The sequence below is a fragment of the Hypanus sabinus genome, chromosome 4 (genome assembly GCF_030144855.1).
Source record: "Hypanus sabinus isolate sHypSab1 chromosome 4, sHypSab1.hap1, whole genome shotgun sequence".
NCBI lineage: Eukaryota > Metazoa > Chordata > Chondrichthyes > Myliobatiformes > Dasyatidae > Hypanus > Hypanus sabinus.
The window spans coordinates 118512400-118529835 of NC_082709.1; the positions used below are offsets into that span (position 1 = coordinate 118512400).

Consider the following 17436-nt stretch of genomic DNA (forward strand, 5'->3'; position numbering starts at 1 on the left):
TTTTGATTTTTATAAATGACTTGGATAAGGAAGTGAATGGATGGGTTAGTAACTTTGCAGGTGACATGAAGGTTGGTGGAGCTGCGGATATTGTAGAAGGTTGTCATAGGTGGCAACAAGACATGGACAGGGTGCAGAGCTACGCAGAGAAATGGCATATGGTGTTCAACCAGGAAAAGTATAAAGTGATTCATTTTGGAAAGTCGAATTTGAAGGCATAATTCAGGGTTAATGCAGGATTCTTAACTGTGGAGGAACAGAGGGATCTTGGGGTCCACATCCATAGATCCATGAAAAGTGCTGCACAAGCTTGTAGAGTTGTTAAGAAGACATGTGGTGTGTTGCCTTTAATTAGTCAAGGATCTAAGTTCAAAAGCTGTAAGGAAATGTTGCAGCTCTTAAAAGCCCTGGTTATATCACACTTGGAATGCTGTGTTCAGTTCCAGTTGCCTTATTATAGGAAGGATATAGAAGCTTTAGAGGGTGCAGAGGAGATTGACCAAGATGCTGCCTGGATAGGAAATCATGTCTGTTGAAGACAGGTTGAGCAAACTAATGTTTTTCTTTGGTGTGAAGAACAATGAGAGGCAACTTGATGGTGGAGTACAAGATGTTAAGAGGCATAGATTAAATGGATAGTTGGAGATGTTTTTTTGCCAGGGAAGAATTGGTGAATACAATGAGGCATAATTTTAAGGTGATCGGAGGAAAGTATATAGGGGATGTCAGAAGTTAGTTTCTTGTGCAGAGTGTAGTGCGGGTATGGAGTGCCCTGCCAAGGATGGCAGAGGCAGCTACATTAGGGGCATTTAAGATGATGGATGATGCAAAATGAAGGACTATGTGGAAAGAAAGGGTTAGATTAATCTCAGAGTAGGTTAAAAGGTTGGCACAACATCACGAGTCAAAGGGCCTGTACTTTGCTATATCTCAAGTGAAATTAGGCATGTCAGTGATGCAATGTTACTGAAAAACAAATTTAAATCAAAAAACACGAGATAAATTTACTCCTAGGTGTGGGTGAAAAGATTAAAAATTTAAATTTTTTGATCAATGCAACCTGCCATCAATATTCCCACCTCCTGATTTTATCTGCATGTTAACAAAAAACCTTTGTAACCACTTAATGATTTTTGGCACACAAGCAAGCACATGCTAATTTATTTAACAACCTCAATTGACACTAATGAGGCTTTTCTGCTTTCTTTTAAGCTACATTCTAGATTTTGTCTGTCAGTGAATTGCTTTTGTGGCTTCAGGGAACTGATAAGTGTGTACAGATATTCAGGTAGTCATATAAAAAACTTTACAGCACCTTACGAATAAAATTTCCTTGAACTGGTACCGAAATTTGCTCTGGTAAAGGTTTGTGGGGAGTTCTTCTGAGCACAGAGTTCTCTGTGGGGAGTTCTCTGTTAACAGAGGATCTCACATTGGCAGAGGCAGCTGGGGAAGCAAGCTTGATGCTTTGGTGGCATTTCCAAAGACAAAGACTAAAGGAGGCCATGAGGGCCTGGCATGGTCAGAATGTTCACAAAAGGATTTGCACGGAGATGTGCACATTTGTGAAGTGAGAATGACATGATGCGAACTACTCAAATGGCAGGATTCTTTTCAATTGACACATATACTCACTTTTCTCAAGCTGGTTAAATCATTAAACCACATCCTAGTACGATTCCAGGTCCTGAACACCACATTCCTGCCTCTTACTCTCACCCCTTCCTCTGACCAAGCCCAAGGTCAACTGATTTGTTGCCAGCTGGGGAAAGCTCCCAGACTTCAGGGAGAGTTGAGCACTTCCAATTTCCATTTACATGCTTATCCACCAAGTACAGTTATGACTGTGCCACCTCTGCATCTCAGTGGAATGAAATGCGGGGGACAAAATTAATTGTTACAATTAAGGAGATTATAGACTACAAATCTGTTCATTTCACATTTGAGCTGTGCCAGAACATTATCACCCTTCCCACACAGAAGCTGCCTTCTTATTGATATCTGGCAATTTAGAAAGTTGGTCTCTATATGGGATCAATGAATCAAACATTCACAGGGCTGTCAGTAGCAGAACAAGTTGTTTGGGTGGCATGAATTGTACAAGAAGCCAATGGGTTGTCTTGCACTTCTAACACGTGGAATCTCATGCAGCATCCAAATCTTGACCTATAGAAGGTAAAGTAGTCAGTTTATATGATAGTTTTACATTATTTCCAATAAAGTTTAATATATTCATAGAGTCACAGAATACTGCAGAACAGGAACAGGCCCTTCAGTCCATCTATTCTGTAAAATTCACTATTTCTATTCACCCTGTTTCTTATTTATTTATATCAAAGTCAATCTCAATTAATGCACTTCCTCCATCTACTAATGGAGTTGACCAAGCCAAGTGCACCCTCCAAAGCAGCAGAGAGAATGGAGGAGTTTATATCAATTACTCACCCTTGTGCACAACCCACTCAATTATGTCCTCCTCAAAGAGGCCTGGAAGGATCCAGAATTGAGAGAGTTGGGTGTCCTAGCTCAGTAGGTCCAGCAAAGAGCCAACTTCCATCTAAACCACCAGCTGATAGCTCTGTCTGAGTTTCTGTAAACCTTGCTCAGTCTCAAGTTCTCCTACTTTGGGAATTGCATTCTTTGTATCAAAACTGGTGACTTCTGCTGCAGATCATCCATCTGATGACAATTAAAATTTCTCTCTGCTGGTCCACTGATTGTATCCCACAGCCCTGTTATCGGCAACTGGTTTTGCTTCTTTGTCCATGGAATCACTCTCCAACCGGTCTCATTAACCCATTTGACTCAATGACTACTCATCCTCACAGCAACCTTACCTCATTATCACTGATATTCTCTTCATTAAATCCATACTCCCTGCCACGTGGTCTACAACTTAAAACTATGTTCTGTTTAATCTTTCACATTTCTGGCAAAGGATATTCAATTTGAGACATTAACTCTGTTTCTCTTTCCACAGTTGCTGACTGACCTCTTGTACTGTGGGGTGTGTGGCTTATTCTGCTCGTTGAAAGCTGCTTCTGTCATGATTGGTTAGTTTAGAAGCTGCACCCTCTTTTCCCATTGGTTGGCCACCTGGAGGTCCAGTTTCAAATATCCCAGGTATAAAATAACACATGGAAGAGGCTTGGTCTCTCTTTACCTTTGTTTAAGGCAAGCAATGCACATAACCATTGGGGAGGTATGTTCTCCTCGCTCTTAGCTAAGTGTGTCTGTTGAATGTTCGACTTTGTAGTTTATGTAACCTGGGGGAACATGAATGTTTGGTCAAATTTTTACTGTTTGGAAATTAATGATTAACATACTTAATCTCAGTCAGTGTTTTCTGTCTCACTCGCCAAACCTGTGAACCTAATACAACTTTACACCTACTGAGTGTTGCTAAAAGTTTCTTCCCACACTTCCATCAGTTGCAGTGTTTTAACTGTCAAAGAAAAGCAATTTTTCCTGTGGATGTTACAAATCAGACGGGATTAAAACTGACTATTTGCACAAGGACACGAAAATGATTGGCAGGTGTGGTCATGGCGTCTGAGGAGCCCCTATATTAAGGCTCATGCTTCAGAATCCCTGGGGAAGTCTCGGAGTATTTTCTTCAAACTTTGATAGAGAATTAGGCTTTACATCTGTGCAGAAATAATTTCACTGCTGCCATTTGTTGGTTGGGTTCAATAATTCAAGTCACTATTTCAGTACCTAAACAAAAACAGGGTATCTTAGCTCTGGTAAGCAGTTATTTCATTGGAATTTTGAACAGTACAAGGGTTCAGAGGCACATTTCATTGGGATCACAATTACTGAATGTACACACTTCACCATGGCTATAATTCCCAAATGATAAATTCAGAATAACAAGAAGACTATCGACCAGTTGCACTCATATCGAAGAGATCTGGTATGTCAACAAAAACACTTAAAAACCTCTATAGATGTACCATAGAGAGCATTCTGACAGGCTGCATCACTGTCTGTTGGGGGGGGGGGGGGGGTGGGGGGGAGGCTCTACTGCACAGGACCAAAAGAAGCAGCAGAGGTTTATAAATTTAGTTGGCTCCATCTTAGGTACTAGCCTACAAAGTACCCAGGACATCTTCAAGGAACCGTGTCTCAGAAAGGCAGCATCCATTATTAAGGACCTCCAACATCCAGGGCAAGCCCTTTTCTCACTGTTACCATCAAATAGGAGATACAGAAACCATGAAATTTATTTATTATCATTATTATATTTTTTCTTATATATTATTTATTGCATTGAACTGCTGCTGCAAAGTTAAATTTCACGACACATGCCGATGATAATAAACTTGATTCTGATTCTGTTCTACCATAATGAAGAATTTCAGCAGACTGGTGATGGTTAGAATTAATCCTTGCCCGAACAAGAAACTAAAACCGCTCCAATTTGCCTAATGCAGCAGCAGGTCTTCAGTGGACATAATCTCACTGGCTCTCTCCTCTGCTTTGGAGCACCTAGACAACAGCAAAGCACACATCAGGTTGCAGTTTATTGATTACAGCTCATTATTCACTGCCATCAACACCTCAGAACTAACCACCAGGTCTTAAAACCTGGTCCTCCCCATCTCATTCTGCGACTGGATCCTTAACTTCCAGTGAAAGTAGCGCAGTAGCATAGTGGTTAGCACAACACTTTACAGTACAGGCGACACGGGTTCAATTCCCGCCACTGCCCGTAAGGAGCTTGTACGCTCTCCCCGTGACCACCTGGATTTCCTCCTGATGTTCTGATTTGCTCCCACAGTCCGAAGACATGTGGGTCAGCAGGTTAATTGGTCATTGTAAACTGACTGGATTAAGTCGGGGAATTGCTGAGTAGCACAGCTGAAAGAGCCAGAGGGCCTACTCTGTGCTGTATCTCAATAAATAAACAGGAAGTGGATCAATACCATCTCTTCCTCACTGACAGTCAACACAGGTGCACTTCAAGGATGTCTGTTTAGATCAATGCTTGACTCTCTCTATGCTAAGCACAGCTCAAATGTCATCTATAATATCGCAGGTGATAGCACAGTTGTTGGTGAAGTTTCAAATGGCGACGAGGAGGCTTACAGGAGTGAGATCGATGAGCCGGATGACTGGTGTTGCAAAAGTCAACCAGAAACTCAACAGCAGCTAGACCAGGGAACTGACTGAGGACTTCAGGAAGAAAACACACCATAATGACATCAGAGACTCTGTAGTAGGTTTCTACAGATGCATGGTAGAGGGCATTCTGACAGTTTGCATCACAGCCCAGTCCAGAGGCTTCAGTGCACAGGATTGCAAGAGGCTGCACAGGGTTGTATTCTCAGCCAAGTGCACAAAGTACCCCACCGCTGAAGATGGCAACATCCATCACTGAGGATTCTCACCATCCAAGATATGCCCTCTTCTCATTACAACCATCAGGGAGGGAAAGCAGGAGCCCTAAGACCCAAACTCTAATTCAGGAACAGGTTCTTCCCTTCCACCATCAGATTTCATATAACCATATAACAATTACAGCATGGAAACAGTCCATCTCGGCCCTTCTAGTCCGTGCTGAATGCATACTCTCACCTAGTCCCACCTACCTGCACTCAGCCCATAACCCTCCGTTCCTTTCCTGTCCATATACCTATCCAATTTCTTTTTAAATGACAAAATCGAACCTGCCTCTACCACTTCTACTGGAAGCTCATTCCACACAGCTACCACTCTCCTAGTGAAGAAGTTCCCCCTCGTGTTACCCCTAAACTTTTGCCCCTTAACTCTCATCTCATGTCCTCTTGTTTGAATCCCCCCTACTCTCAATGGAAAAAGCCTATCCATGTCAACTCTATCTATCCCCCTCATAATTTTAAATACCTCTATCAAGTCCCCCCCCATGCTCCAAAGAATAAAGACCTAACTTCTTCAACCTTTTTCTGTAACTTAGGTGCAGAAACCCAGGTAACATTCTAGTAAATTCCTCTGTACTCTCTCTATTTTGTTGACATCTTTCCTATAATTCGGTGACTAGAACTGTACACAATACTCCAAATTTGGCCTCACCAATGCCTTGTACAATTTTGACATTACATCCCAACTCCTATACTCAATGCTCTGATTTATAAAGGCCAGTATACCAAAAGTTTTCTTCACCACCCTATCCACATTAGATTTCACCTTCAGGGAACTATGCACCATTATTCCTAGATCACTCTGTTCTACTGCATTCCTCAATGCCCTACCATTTACCATGTATGTTCTACTTTGAATAGTCCTACTAAAATGTAGCACCTCACACTTATTTCAGTCCATGAATAAAGACCATCTCATTATTCCTTTCTTGCACTAGTTTATTTATGTAGTATTTTATATCTTTGCACTGACTTGCTATTATAAAACAACAAATCTCACATCAGAAGAACGAGGTCATAAATCTGACGTATAGCCAGAAGAAAAGAATAAGGACCAATGGGAATGCTGGGATTTTCTCTACATTTTACTTTCGAACAGGAAACTAAGGTAAGAGGATAAAAATGACTCACAAGTGCCGGTTCACATGACATTTGTTTTATTGAAAAAAAAGGGCAGCAGGCACAATGTAAACAAGAAAGCATACAAAGTATTCTGCATCACTTCAGTGCAAACATTTCCAAAGTAATAAGCACACATCAGATGCAGTGCCACTGATTCACTATTGTATGACAATTGCCACCTCACTTACAAAATGTACACAGATATACAAAACAATAAATACTTTTGCCATTGTTTTCTAAGTAATAAAATTGTTCAGTGGTAACTTATCTCTTGATATCTTCATAATTTTGGTGAAAAAAATAAATATCTTTACCATTTTACAAGTTTACTTCTTTGGGAAGGAAAATGCAATAAAGGGAAAGGGATGGTGGCTTCAGCTGTACAAGGCTACCATCCATATCATGCCACTAGACAAAGGGACAATCACAGCATCGTAAGCATTGATCTGCGTGTTAAGCCATAAAGAATAAGAGGTACTGCAGACAATACAAAGAGTCCTTTTGTGTTCCATATGTTCACACAACTCAAGAGCAATGCATCACCACAGACTTAATGTCCATATTCTTGCACTAATCTAACACTTTAAATCCTGTTAGCTTGTTCCTGTGCTTTACTGGTCTATGTTCCACATTCTGCTTTCTAAATGTGTGTTTCAGTAGCAAATGGACTAACAGGGTATCAGAGGTGTATGGAGGCATCTTTACAATGGACGGGATATTCCTCTCGTGAGAGGGATTATTAGTACATCTTGTGAGCGTGGATGCCTCAGAAGGAGAAGTTTGGCAATGAGAACTATGGCAATGTATGGCTTCAGAGAAAATTGGGAGGTAAAATGAGAAAGCTAAAGTCTTGGTCAAGAGAGAGACAGGCCTGGGGTTGGCAACAGGAAAACAGAAAGTTAGGAACATGGCAACATAGGAGATGAAGTCAGTTATTTAGCCCTTGAACCTGTTTAGTGTTGTCATGCTTCATCTGTGACATAACCTTATATATTTACTGTTCCTCCATATCCATAATATCTTGATTTGCAATAACCTATCAAAAAAAGGTATGGCATAGCTAATACACCAGCTCTCCAGGTTCAAAGGCTAGTATTTCAATAGCACTTGTGGTTATTTCTGATAATCACCAAACCTCTGTGGAACTCTACTATTTCCTGCTTCTCACACTTCTAGAAAGTAATCCATTCTGTTTTTTTATTGTCCCATATTGAAAAGTTAGGGTAGGTTTGAGGAGGCAAAGTATATGACAGGGGAATATAAGAAAATGGCTGAGTAGGAAGAAAAAGAGGAGTGGGAGAGGAGAGCCAAAGATGATTAAAGGAAAGAAGAATAATTAGAGTTTGAGATAGTGAGGTAAAGTGGCACTCAAAACTATAGTACCTATAAAAAGTATTCACCACTCCCTCTGGAAGTTTTCACATTTTATTGTTTTACAACATTCAATTACAGTGGATTTAATTTGGCTTTTTTGACACTGATCAACAGAAAGCAAATTTCTTCAAATTGCTCTAAATTTATTACAATTATTTAAAACAACACAATTGATTGCATAATTAATCACCCCCTTCAAGTTGGTATTTAATAGATGCACCTTTGGTAGTAATTACAACCTTGAGTCTGTGTGGATAGGTCTCTAACAGCTTTGCACATCTGAACACTGCTATCTTTCCCCATTCTCCTTTACAAAACTGCTCGAGCTCTGTCAGATTGCATGGAGATCATGAGCAAACAGCCCCTTTTAAGTGCAGCCACTTCTCAATTGGATTGACTTTAACTTAACATTAACTTTGCTGTTTTTAGGCCATTCCTGTGTAGCTTTGGCTTTATGCTTGGGGGTCATTGTCTTGCTGGAAAACAAATCTTCACCCAAGTCGCAGTTCTCTTGTGGACTGCATCAGATTTTCCTCCAGGACCTCACTGCATTTTCCTGTATTCATTTTACCCTCTACCTTTAAAGCATTCCAGGGCCTATTGCAGCGAAGTATCCCCACAGCATGATGCAGCCATAAGACATAGGTGCAGAATTAGGCCATTCTGCCCATCAAGTCTGCTTCTCCATTCCATCATGGCTGATCCTGGATCCCCACTCATGCTTCACCATAGGGATAGCATATTTTTGATGATGATTGGCTTATGCCAATCATAGCCTTTTGTCCAATGGCCCAAAAACTCAATTTTGGTTTCATCAGACCATAGAACCTTCTTCCAACTGACTTCAGAGTCTCCCACATGCCTTCTGGCAAACTGTAGCCGAGATTTCATAAGAGTTTTTTTTCAACAGTTGAGTTTCACTTTGCCACTCTCCCATAAAGCTGTGATTGGTGAAGCACCCAGGCAACAGTTATTGTATGCAGTCTCTCCCATCTTAGCCACTGAAGCTTGTAACTCCTCCAGAGTTGCCTTAGGTCTTTTAGTAGTCCTCTTCTTGTACAGTCATTCAATTCTTGAGGCCAACCTGCTCTAGGCAGATTTACAGCTGTGCCATATTCTTCTTATTTCTTGATGATTGTCTTAACTGTATTCCAAGGGATATTCAGTGACTTGGAAATTTTCTTGTATCCATCTCCTGGCTTATGTTTTTCAATATCCTTTTTACAGAATTGCTAGGAATGTTCTTTTGTCTTCACAGTGTAGTTTTTGCCAGGATACTGATGTATTTTTAACTACAATCAATTGAAGCTCCTGGGCTGCACACGGGTGATCTCTATTTAGCTAATTATGTGATTTTCAAAATCAGTTGACTGCACCAGTGATGATTTGGTCTGTCATATTAAAGGGGGTGAATACTTATGCAATCAATTATTTTGTGTTTTATATTTATAATTAATTTAGTTCACTTCGTAGAGATCTGTTTTCACTTTGACATGAAAGTCTTTTTCTGTTGATCAGTGTCAAAAAAGTCAAATTAAATCCACTGTGAATTGATGTGATAAAACTATAAAACATGAAATCTTCCAAGGTGGGAGGGGGTGTGAATACTTTTTATAGGCACTGTATGCTTGCAATGGGATCCAGTGGAAAGTGATGTCACCCAGGCTTAGTGAAGGTTGGAACAGATATGCTCCAATTGTAAGCAGAGGAAAGAGCGATGAAACAAAGATATGCAGATGTTGAAGTCAAGTCCACCGGTGCACAGTTGACATGAAAATTGGATGGAGTTAGAGATATGCATGAAGGACAAATGAATCTAAGGAATGGTCTTGGCGCTACCTGGGACTAAGGGTAGTTTAACCCATTTCATTAAGGACCTGGAACACATCATCTCATCATTCAGAGAAAGGAATGCACAATATATTGTATCATCTGCACCTCCTAGTTTACTCCGGAAAAGTGCTCAAATTACAACCATGATTTGCATTTTCCATGTCAAAATACATGCAGGTCATGCATTCTTCAGATCTATCATTGCACCTTTCTACAAAATTCAGAGATTCAAAGAGACAATGACAGCTAGTTTTGGTTGCTAGTGATTGCTAGGTCTGGCAAAACCAAAAGTACAAACATTGACATCACAAACTCTACTAATGCATCATTTCCTAAAGGTATTTCAGTAAAGTACGCACAATTTATTTACAATTACTATATTAGTCATATGTAACAAACATACTGTATAGATTGTCATACTTCTTAGTAACAAATTAGAGGTTTTAAAGAAGTGAATATGTAGATAATTTTCTTTGCACACTTTTGGGACTTTCATACAGGGGACAGTGCATTTGATCAGGCTCAGGTGTGAAAATCAAAATTAAAATGACAGCATCTTATAATCCATCAATAACAGAGTATTCTATCAAAAACACAAAGCATCAGATTTAACATTAATTGATTTGCTAAATACTGAAAATGTGTAATGAACAACAATAGATCTGTGGTTTTCCCAATGCAAAATCATCCAAACAAGTTGAAGAATAGAGGAATTTATATTTTATTTCCCAAAGTGACCGGAGAATCTCCAGAACTTGCAAGGCACAAAGACACAAGAAAGTTATGAAGGGCTTCTTCACAAAGGGATCCTGAAGGGATTCTTCACTAAGGCACTACATTTTTCCATTGCACATGGCCCTTAAAGAACATCTCAGAAGAGACAGAAAACCTGCTTTAACTCTTGAATGAACTTTGCAGCTGTGAAGCTCATTTTACGCTGTGTGAGATTCCTCTCACATTTATGACTGTCAGTCATTTTGATTCCTGAAAAGTAAATAAGATTGGAAACTACTGGATCTCCAGGTTAGATCTTTAATGAGACTTTTAAACACAACGGCTTAACTATAAATAACACATTTGAAGTGCCAGAAGAAGTGAGCAAGTCAGGCAGTATCTATGGAGGGGAATAAACAGCTGATGTTTTGGGCTGAGACCTTTCATCAGAACTGGAATGGAAGAGGGAAGAAAACAGAATAGGAAGCTGGGGGGAGAGGTAAGAATACAAACTGCCGTGTCTTAGGTGAAACCAGATGAAGAGGAAGTTGGATGAGTGGAGATGGGGGAAAGTAGAAAGCTGGGAGTTGACAGGTTGGAGAAGAAGGAATCTGATAGGCTAAGACAGAGGACCATGGAAGAAGGGTAAGGAGGAGATTTCCAGAGACAGGTGAGGAGAAGAGAAGGGAAGAGAGGGGAATCAGAATTTGCACTTTTCCTCTGACCTGGTTTCACCTCTCACTTGCCAGCATGTGTTCCTTCCCATTCTGTCTCCTCCTTACTCTGGCTTCTTCTCCCTCCCTTTCCAGTCCTGATGAAGGAAGTCAGCCCAAAATGTAGGCTGTTCATTCCCTTCCATAGACACTGTCTGACTGGCTGAGCTCCTCCAGCACTTTGTGTTGCTCAAACCTTGCAGCATCTGCAGAATCTCTCGTGTTAACGGTAAGGTAGTGGTTCAATATTAAAGGTAAATGATGAATTACATTACATGTTACAGGATTGTAATCCATTGTTGAGCCTTTACATGAATTACAACACTTTTGCATTAATTGGGCAGAAAACCTTTGAAAATTTTGGAGTCACAGAAATGGGATGGAAACTATAGGTTTCATTCACATTCAAGCATGCTTGTATTGAACATAAGAGCACAAGAAATAGGAACAGGAGTAGGTTACCTGGCCCATCGAGACTGCTCCGCCATTCAATAAAATCAAGGCTGATCTGACCATGGACTCATCTCCACCTACCTGCCTTTTCCCCATTAACCCTTAATTCCCCTACTATACTATTCCCCTACATTGTGCATTTAGAAGAGCCAAGTTACAAAGAAGACACACGTAGTTAAGAACTAGGACTTTAGCAGGCTTGGTTTTGGAGCTCATAAATTCATGACAATGTAAAGTTTACAAGGAGTGACACAACACCCAAATTTATATCTTCCAACAATAAATGCTTGGGAAAGGTTGCTATCTTTAATTTTTCATTTCTTTCCAGTGATTTCAATAACTACCCTAAAAGCCATGTATATCCCTTTGGTCTCTCAATATTTAAGAGTGGTGCTTATTAATTGCTTAACATCCTTTTTACGACTAAGTTTATCCTGATTTTATTTTCATGCCATGCTCAGCATTGAGGAACACCCAACAACAGCAGGGAATGGAATGACCACACACACTCCTCAGAGTAGATCTTATTTTATGAAAAAGCTTTCCCCTGTATAATTCGATAGGCACATAATCAATGAAAAAATGCTAAATTGTGTTAAGTTCAGTCTGGGTTTGATTCTCTCTCTACTAATATTACCATCTATTTAACTAAAGCTGATTTCATTCAGATCACTGGTTGAGCAAATTTAAATTGCAATGACTTCATTGGAGCTGTGGGGAAATTCGAATATTTGCAAGCAGCATTCAAAGTAGCGAGCAGCAATGTGAGTAGATGTGAATGCATGTTTGCACATTGCCCCTGCATGCCTGCTGTGGGAAAGTAGCAGGCGGAAGATAATCCTTTGTTCTGGTAATTTACTGGAACATTTACCTGTTTAAAGTAGGTAAGGATCATCTGCAGGTTCGAAACTTGATATACTGTATCATTAGATTGAATTGAAATCAACAGGGGTCCGAAGTTCTGACAATGATCCCTAGATTTTCATTTAGCATTGAGAATCCATTTGGGGTTTTGATTTCACTCCAATGAGTTTTTGTTGATACTGACAGTGTCCTCTATATGATTGCACTTGTGTCCAGGTGTATAGAACAAGATAGATTTAGATCTGGCCTGGTCCTGAAGTCATTATCCACAGGGTGTAATGGCAGAAACAGGGCTGCCTTTTGCTGAACCTACCAAGATATTCATAGTCCCAAACAGAGTCCTCTGAAATGTATTCCTTACAATATTTTTTTAAATTGTTTATGATGTAGTGATTTTCTTCTCCTGCTTTGGCAGAATACTTTTCTCTGCTATCGGAAGCAGTGCATTAACCTTAACAGAATACATACACTCAGTGGCCACACTATTAGATACCTCCTGTCTCTAATAAAGTGGCCACTGAGTGTATGTTCACGGTCTTCTGCTGCTGTTGCCCATCCGCTTCAAAGTTTGACGTGTTGTACATTCAGAGATGCTCTTCTGCTCACCACCACAGCAAAACACCATTATCTAAGTTCCTGTCACCTTTCTGTCAGTTTGAACCAGTATGGCTGATCCCCTCTAACTCCTCTCATCAACAAGGTGTTTGCGCCCATAGAGCTGACACCCACTGGATGCTTTGTGTTTGTTTTACACACCATTCTCTATAAATTAGAAAGACTGCTGTGCATGAAAATCCCAGGAGGGCAGCAGTTTCTGAAATAATCAAGTCACCCTATCTGGCAGCAACAATCATTCTACAGCCCAAGTCATTTAGATCACATTTATTCCCCATTCTGATGTTTGGTCTGAACAACAGCTGAATCTCTTGACTGCATGCCTGCATGCTTTTATGCACCCATGTTTCTGTCACATAATTAGCTGATTATGTACTTGCAGTAACAAGCAGGTGCACTGGTGTACCTAATAAAGTGGCCACTGAATGTATTATCGTTTCTTTGTATGAAACAAAGAATGGTTTCATACTGGAAGTGAAAAGTATCTGTGTCAATAACTATATACATGTTCTGTTTACCACCAGTGGTAAAATCCAGCTCTTTCTTTTAAAAATATGTTTTCTTAACATTCTTGCCCATAACCTTATCAACTCGGTGAGCTTCTCAACTCAAAAGGGCAAGTCCTCCTCTAATACCAAGAAGTATATCTTGCTTGCTCATGACTGAATGCAGAACCACAATTAACATTTGGTTTTGTTTCTAATTCAGTTTACCTTGTTATAAGTTTGACACCTGTGGGGACACAGGACAGGAGCTCCTTGGTGAAAGACTGTATGCTGCTCCCTAACCTTCAGGACTGTACATCTCCTCAGAGTTCCAGTCCTTGAGGTTACAAAAATTCTTCAAATGACCATGATCCATTCCATTTTCTTCCGGTTTTTGCATTGCTTCTCTCATGAAATCTGAAAATCTTGTCTGATATCATTTTAAGACTGCTACTTAGCTGATATCTCAACCGATGCCCATCCTACACAGCTGAAAAACTATGATAGTCAGTGTGGTTTTGATGATGATAACATCAAGATTGAGCCCTTTCCTTAATTGGGTTCCATGCAAGGTAACTGCAAAGTTCCCGCTTAGGTAACTGGATAGTGATCAAGTGCTGCCCACATTCCAGCCACATGTACATTAAAATGGTTTCTTTTTAAAATGAGTCCACAAAATCACACTTGATAGTCTTATTTTCACTTTTCTCATCCAGTCCTTTTGGGAAATTATCACCACAGTACACTACAACCAGAGACATTCCACCTCATTCTTGTTTGTCGGGGGAAAAATTTAGGGATAGAAAGCTGTCCTTTGCTGGGTGCAGTAAAAGCACGATATGGTTGTGCTGCACTTCATTTGTGAAATTTGATTCTATTGATGGCAATGGAATTTCTGAAACAGATAAGTACGTAACCTACTACAATGCACATTCAATGAGAACAAATTTCTACCTGATTTCTGTACAGTACAAATTAGGAACTCTGTAGATACACATCTCATATCCACTGTACCTTTCAATATGATAAACACGCTTGATATACCTCAGTATTAGATGTCATGTATCCACCTAACATTTGAACAAATGCTTTGTTTTACACTTATATTAATAAATGTCCTAACTTCGAAAGAATACCAAAATGGCCCTTCTGTAACAAGGTAACAATATTACTTATTGCCTCCCGCAACTTGCCCTGAGTCTGGCAAACCACTACTTCTGTGGCTTATCTTTGGTAAACCTTTAGCTCCCTGATGGCTTCCCCATTAATAGGGAGGGCCCACTGCATATCAAAACTATTCCTGGCATTTCAAAGTAAACTGCTTTAATCTGAATTACGTCCTTTATTCTGTCAAAAACCCAACTGAAACCCTTTGTTCCAAGTCCCAACATTCTCCACTTGGCCCAAAGATTCTTTTCACATTCTCTTCACTGAGACTGGCACTCACTGGGCATGCTATGGTTGAAAGTCAGATGTGCCTCGTCTAATGGTGCTGCCTGGCAGCCCTATACATAACCTTCCTGATGAGCAAAGTTCCCATTGATTAGACTGAAGCTTCCAATTGAATGGTTGGTGCTCTTGAGGGATGTCATGCGTGAAGCCGTGGTGCTCTTGCCCATGCTGGCCGATCGAATGAGCAGATGGCTCCTGCAGCAAAACAGATTGTTGTTGAATTGTTTTCTGAAGGTCTTGCTTAGCAGGTAGAGGGCGAAGGGGTTGATGCAGGAGTTGCTGAAGGCCAGAATCCTTGCACAAATGCTGCCAACCAAGTGTGCCAAGGAAGTGTCCACCTGCCTGTAATGGTAGGAGCGGTACAGGTAGATGATATGACTGGGGAGCCAGCTTACAGCAAAGAAGCCCACAAATACCAGCACCGTCTTTGCAAGTCTTTTCCTGGACTCCATCTGTGAATGAAATGAAACAGAAAGATTGAGACTTTCCAAAGCATGAGCAATTTGTGGAAAACTTAAGACTGCAATGAACACTGAGCATGATTAGAGTTGCATAAGAAAACTAAATAAGGAACAACACCAACAAGAAACTAAAGAGACAAGAGGCTAAACACAATTTTTCAGCAGACCAAAGGATTATAACCTTTGAATTCATGGGACAGTTTCTGACAGATCTTTTAACAGCTTAAGGAACTGGTAGAGGTGGGTTACTTATTCATCATACAATGTGCCGGTCCAGAAGAGCTGCTGCCACATTGCTCTAAAGATCTGGGTTCGATTCTGACCCCTGATGCTGTCTGTGTGGGGCTGACCCTCCCTGTCTATGTGGGTTCCCTCCAATATCCTAAAGACATGCAGAACAATAGGCTAATGGACGGTGGTAAATTTTGTGGGTGACTGATTGAAGCTGAAGGCAATTAATGGGAATGTGGGGAGGATAGAATATGATTTGTGCATTATCAGTGTAAATCAGTGCTTGATGGTCAACGCAGACTTGGTGATCTGATTGGCCTGTTTCTCTGCTTATGACTCTATAGTTTTCCTTTGAACAGTTTGTAGAATAGGAAGCAACAGACAAAATGCTGGAGGAACTCTGTAGGTCCTGCAACATCAGTAGAGGGAAATCGACAGTCAATGTCTCGGGTTGAGATCCTTCATCTGGACTCGGAGGATGAGGAGTGGGACAAGCAGCTTTCGATCGCTCCATTGACACTGGGCCAAGCAACTATGCAGAAGGTGGTCATGAATGTTTGTATCCCTGATTACTTCTCATCTAGACTGGACCTACGCTTCCAAGTTGTAGAGTCCCTTTGAGTCAAACTCTCCTTTAAACACAGACCTGACATAAATCAGAAGAAAAGTGAAGAAGTCAGTCAGCAGAGCAGCAGTTTCCAGTGCAATGGACTATTGGTTGGCAACTGCTACAGAGAGTCAAGGTGAGGTGACCCCTAAAGAATCAAAATTCCCATTGCTCAAACTGAAATATTTAAGCCGATATTAATTCTAAAGTAGAACATGCAAATGAAACAATAATTGGAGGTTGCATCACAAGCTGGTGATGATAGTTTATGGTAAAAAGGATGGAGTGCAGAAGCCTGGGTTTATCTACATTGAGCAAGGAAAGACAGGAGTGGAAAGAAGAGAGAATATCTGTGGTGGAAGGGGTTTTTGACTGTATTGGTTAATTTTCCAAGTCAAGAAGTGAGAAATGATCTCTTTGACATTGAATTGAAATCATTGAATCCACTGAATTGAATCCATAGAATTGAAACTAAATGAAAAATATGATTCTCTCCTAACTTCAAGAAAAGACGATTCAATTACAAAAAGTTCTTACATATAATTAAAGCTAACTACAAAGAATACAGTTAATGGAATCAGTAATTTAATTAGTATCCAGAAATCCAATTAGACAGAATGCTCAGCTTTAATCACAAATATAACTTACTAGTATCTACAGAAAATGCTTCAATGCTACAGTTACAACATGCACACCATTTGGAATAAGATAGATGAACTTGTAGTACAGTTGCAGATTGATATGTATGATGTTGTAGGCATCACTGAACCATGGGTGAAAGAATATTGTAGCTGGGAGCATAATGTCCAAAGATACACATTGTATCAAAAGGACAGGCAGGAAGGCACAAGGGGTGTTGTTGCTCTGTTGGTAAAAATGAAATAAATCAGCTCACAAGAAAGAGGTGAAATAGGGTTAGAAGGTTTTGAATCGTTGTGGGTAGAGCTAAGGAACTGCATTGGTAAAAACACCCTGATGGGAATTGTATATAGATCCCCACACAGCAGTAAAGATGTGGTCTACAAATTACAATAGGAGATAGAAAATGCACGCCAAAAGGCCAATGTTACAATAGTCATTTGCGATTTCAATATGCGGGTAGATTTGGAA

General features: G+C 40.3%; 1 protein-coding gene and 1 long non-coding RNA gene across 2 annotated transcripts in view; one reads left to right on the plus strand and one right to left on the minus strand.

The window, feature by feature from the left end:
* LOC132392334 (uncharacterized) overlaps positions 1-17436 on the plus strand; it is a 51495-nt gene that overhangs the window by 33603 nt on the left and 456 nt on the right. The window lies entirely within an intron of this gene.
* Positions 14635-17436, minus strand: part of grpr (gastrin-releasing peptide receptor) — a 52339-nt gene continuing 49537 nt past the window's right edge. The window contains exon 3 of the mRNA XM_059966151.1: positions 14635-15479. Within this exon, the coding sequence (XP_059822134.1) occupies positions 15081-15479 (399 nt within the window). The 3' untranslated portion in view covers positions 14635-15080. The remainder of the gene's footprint in view (positions 15480-17436) is intronic.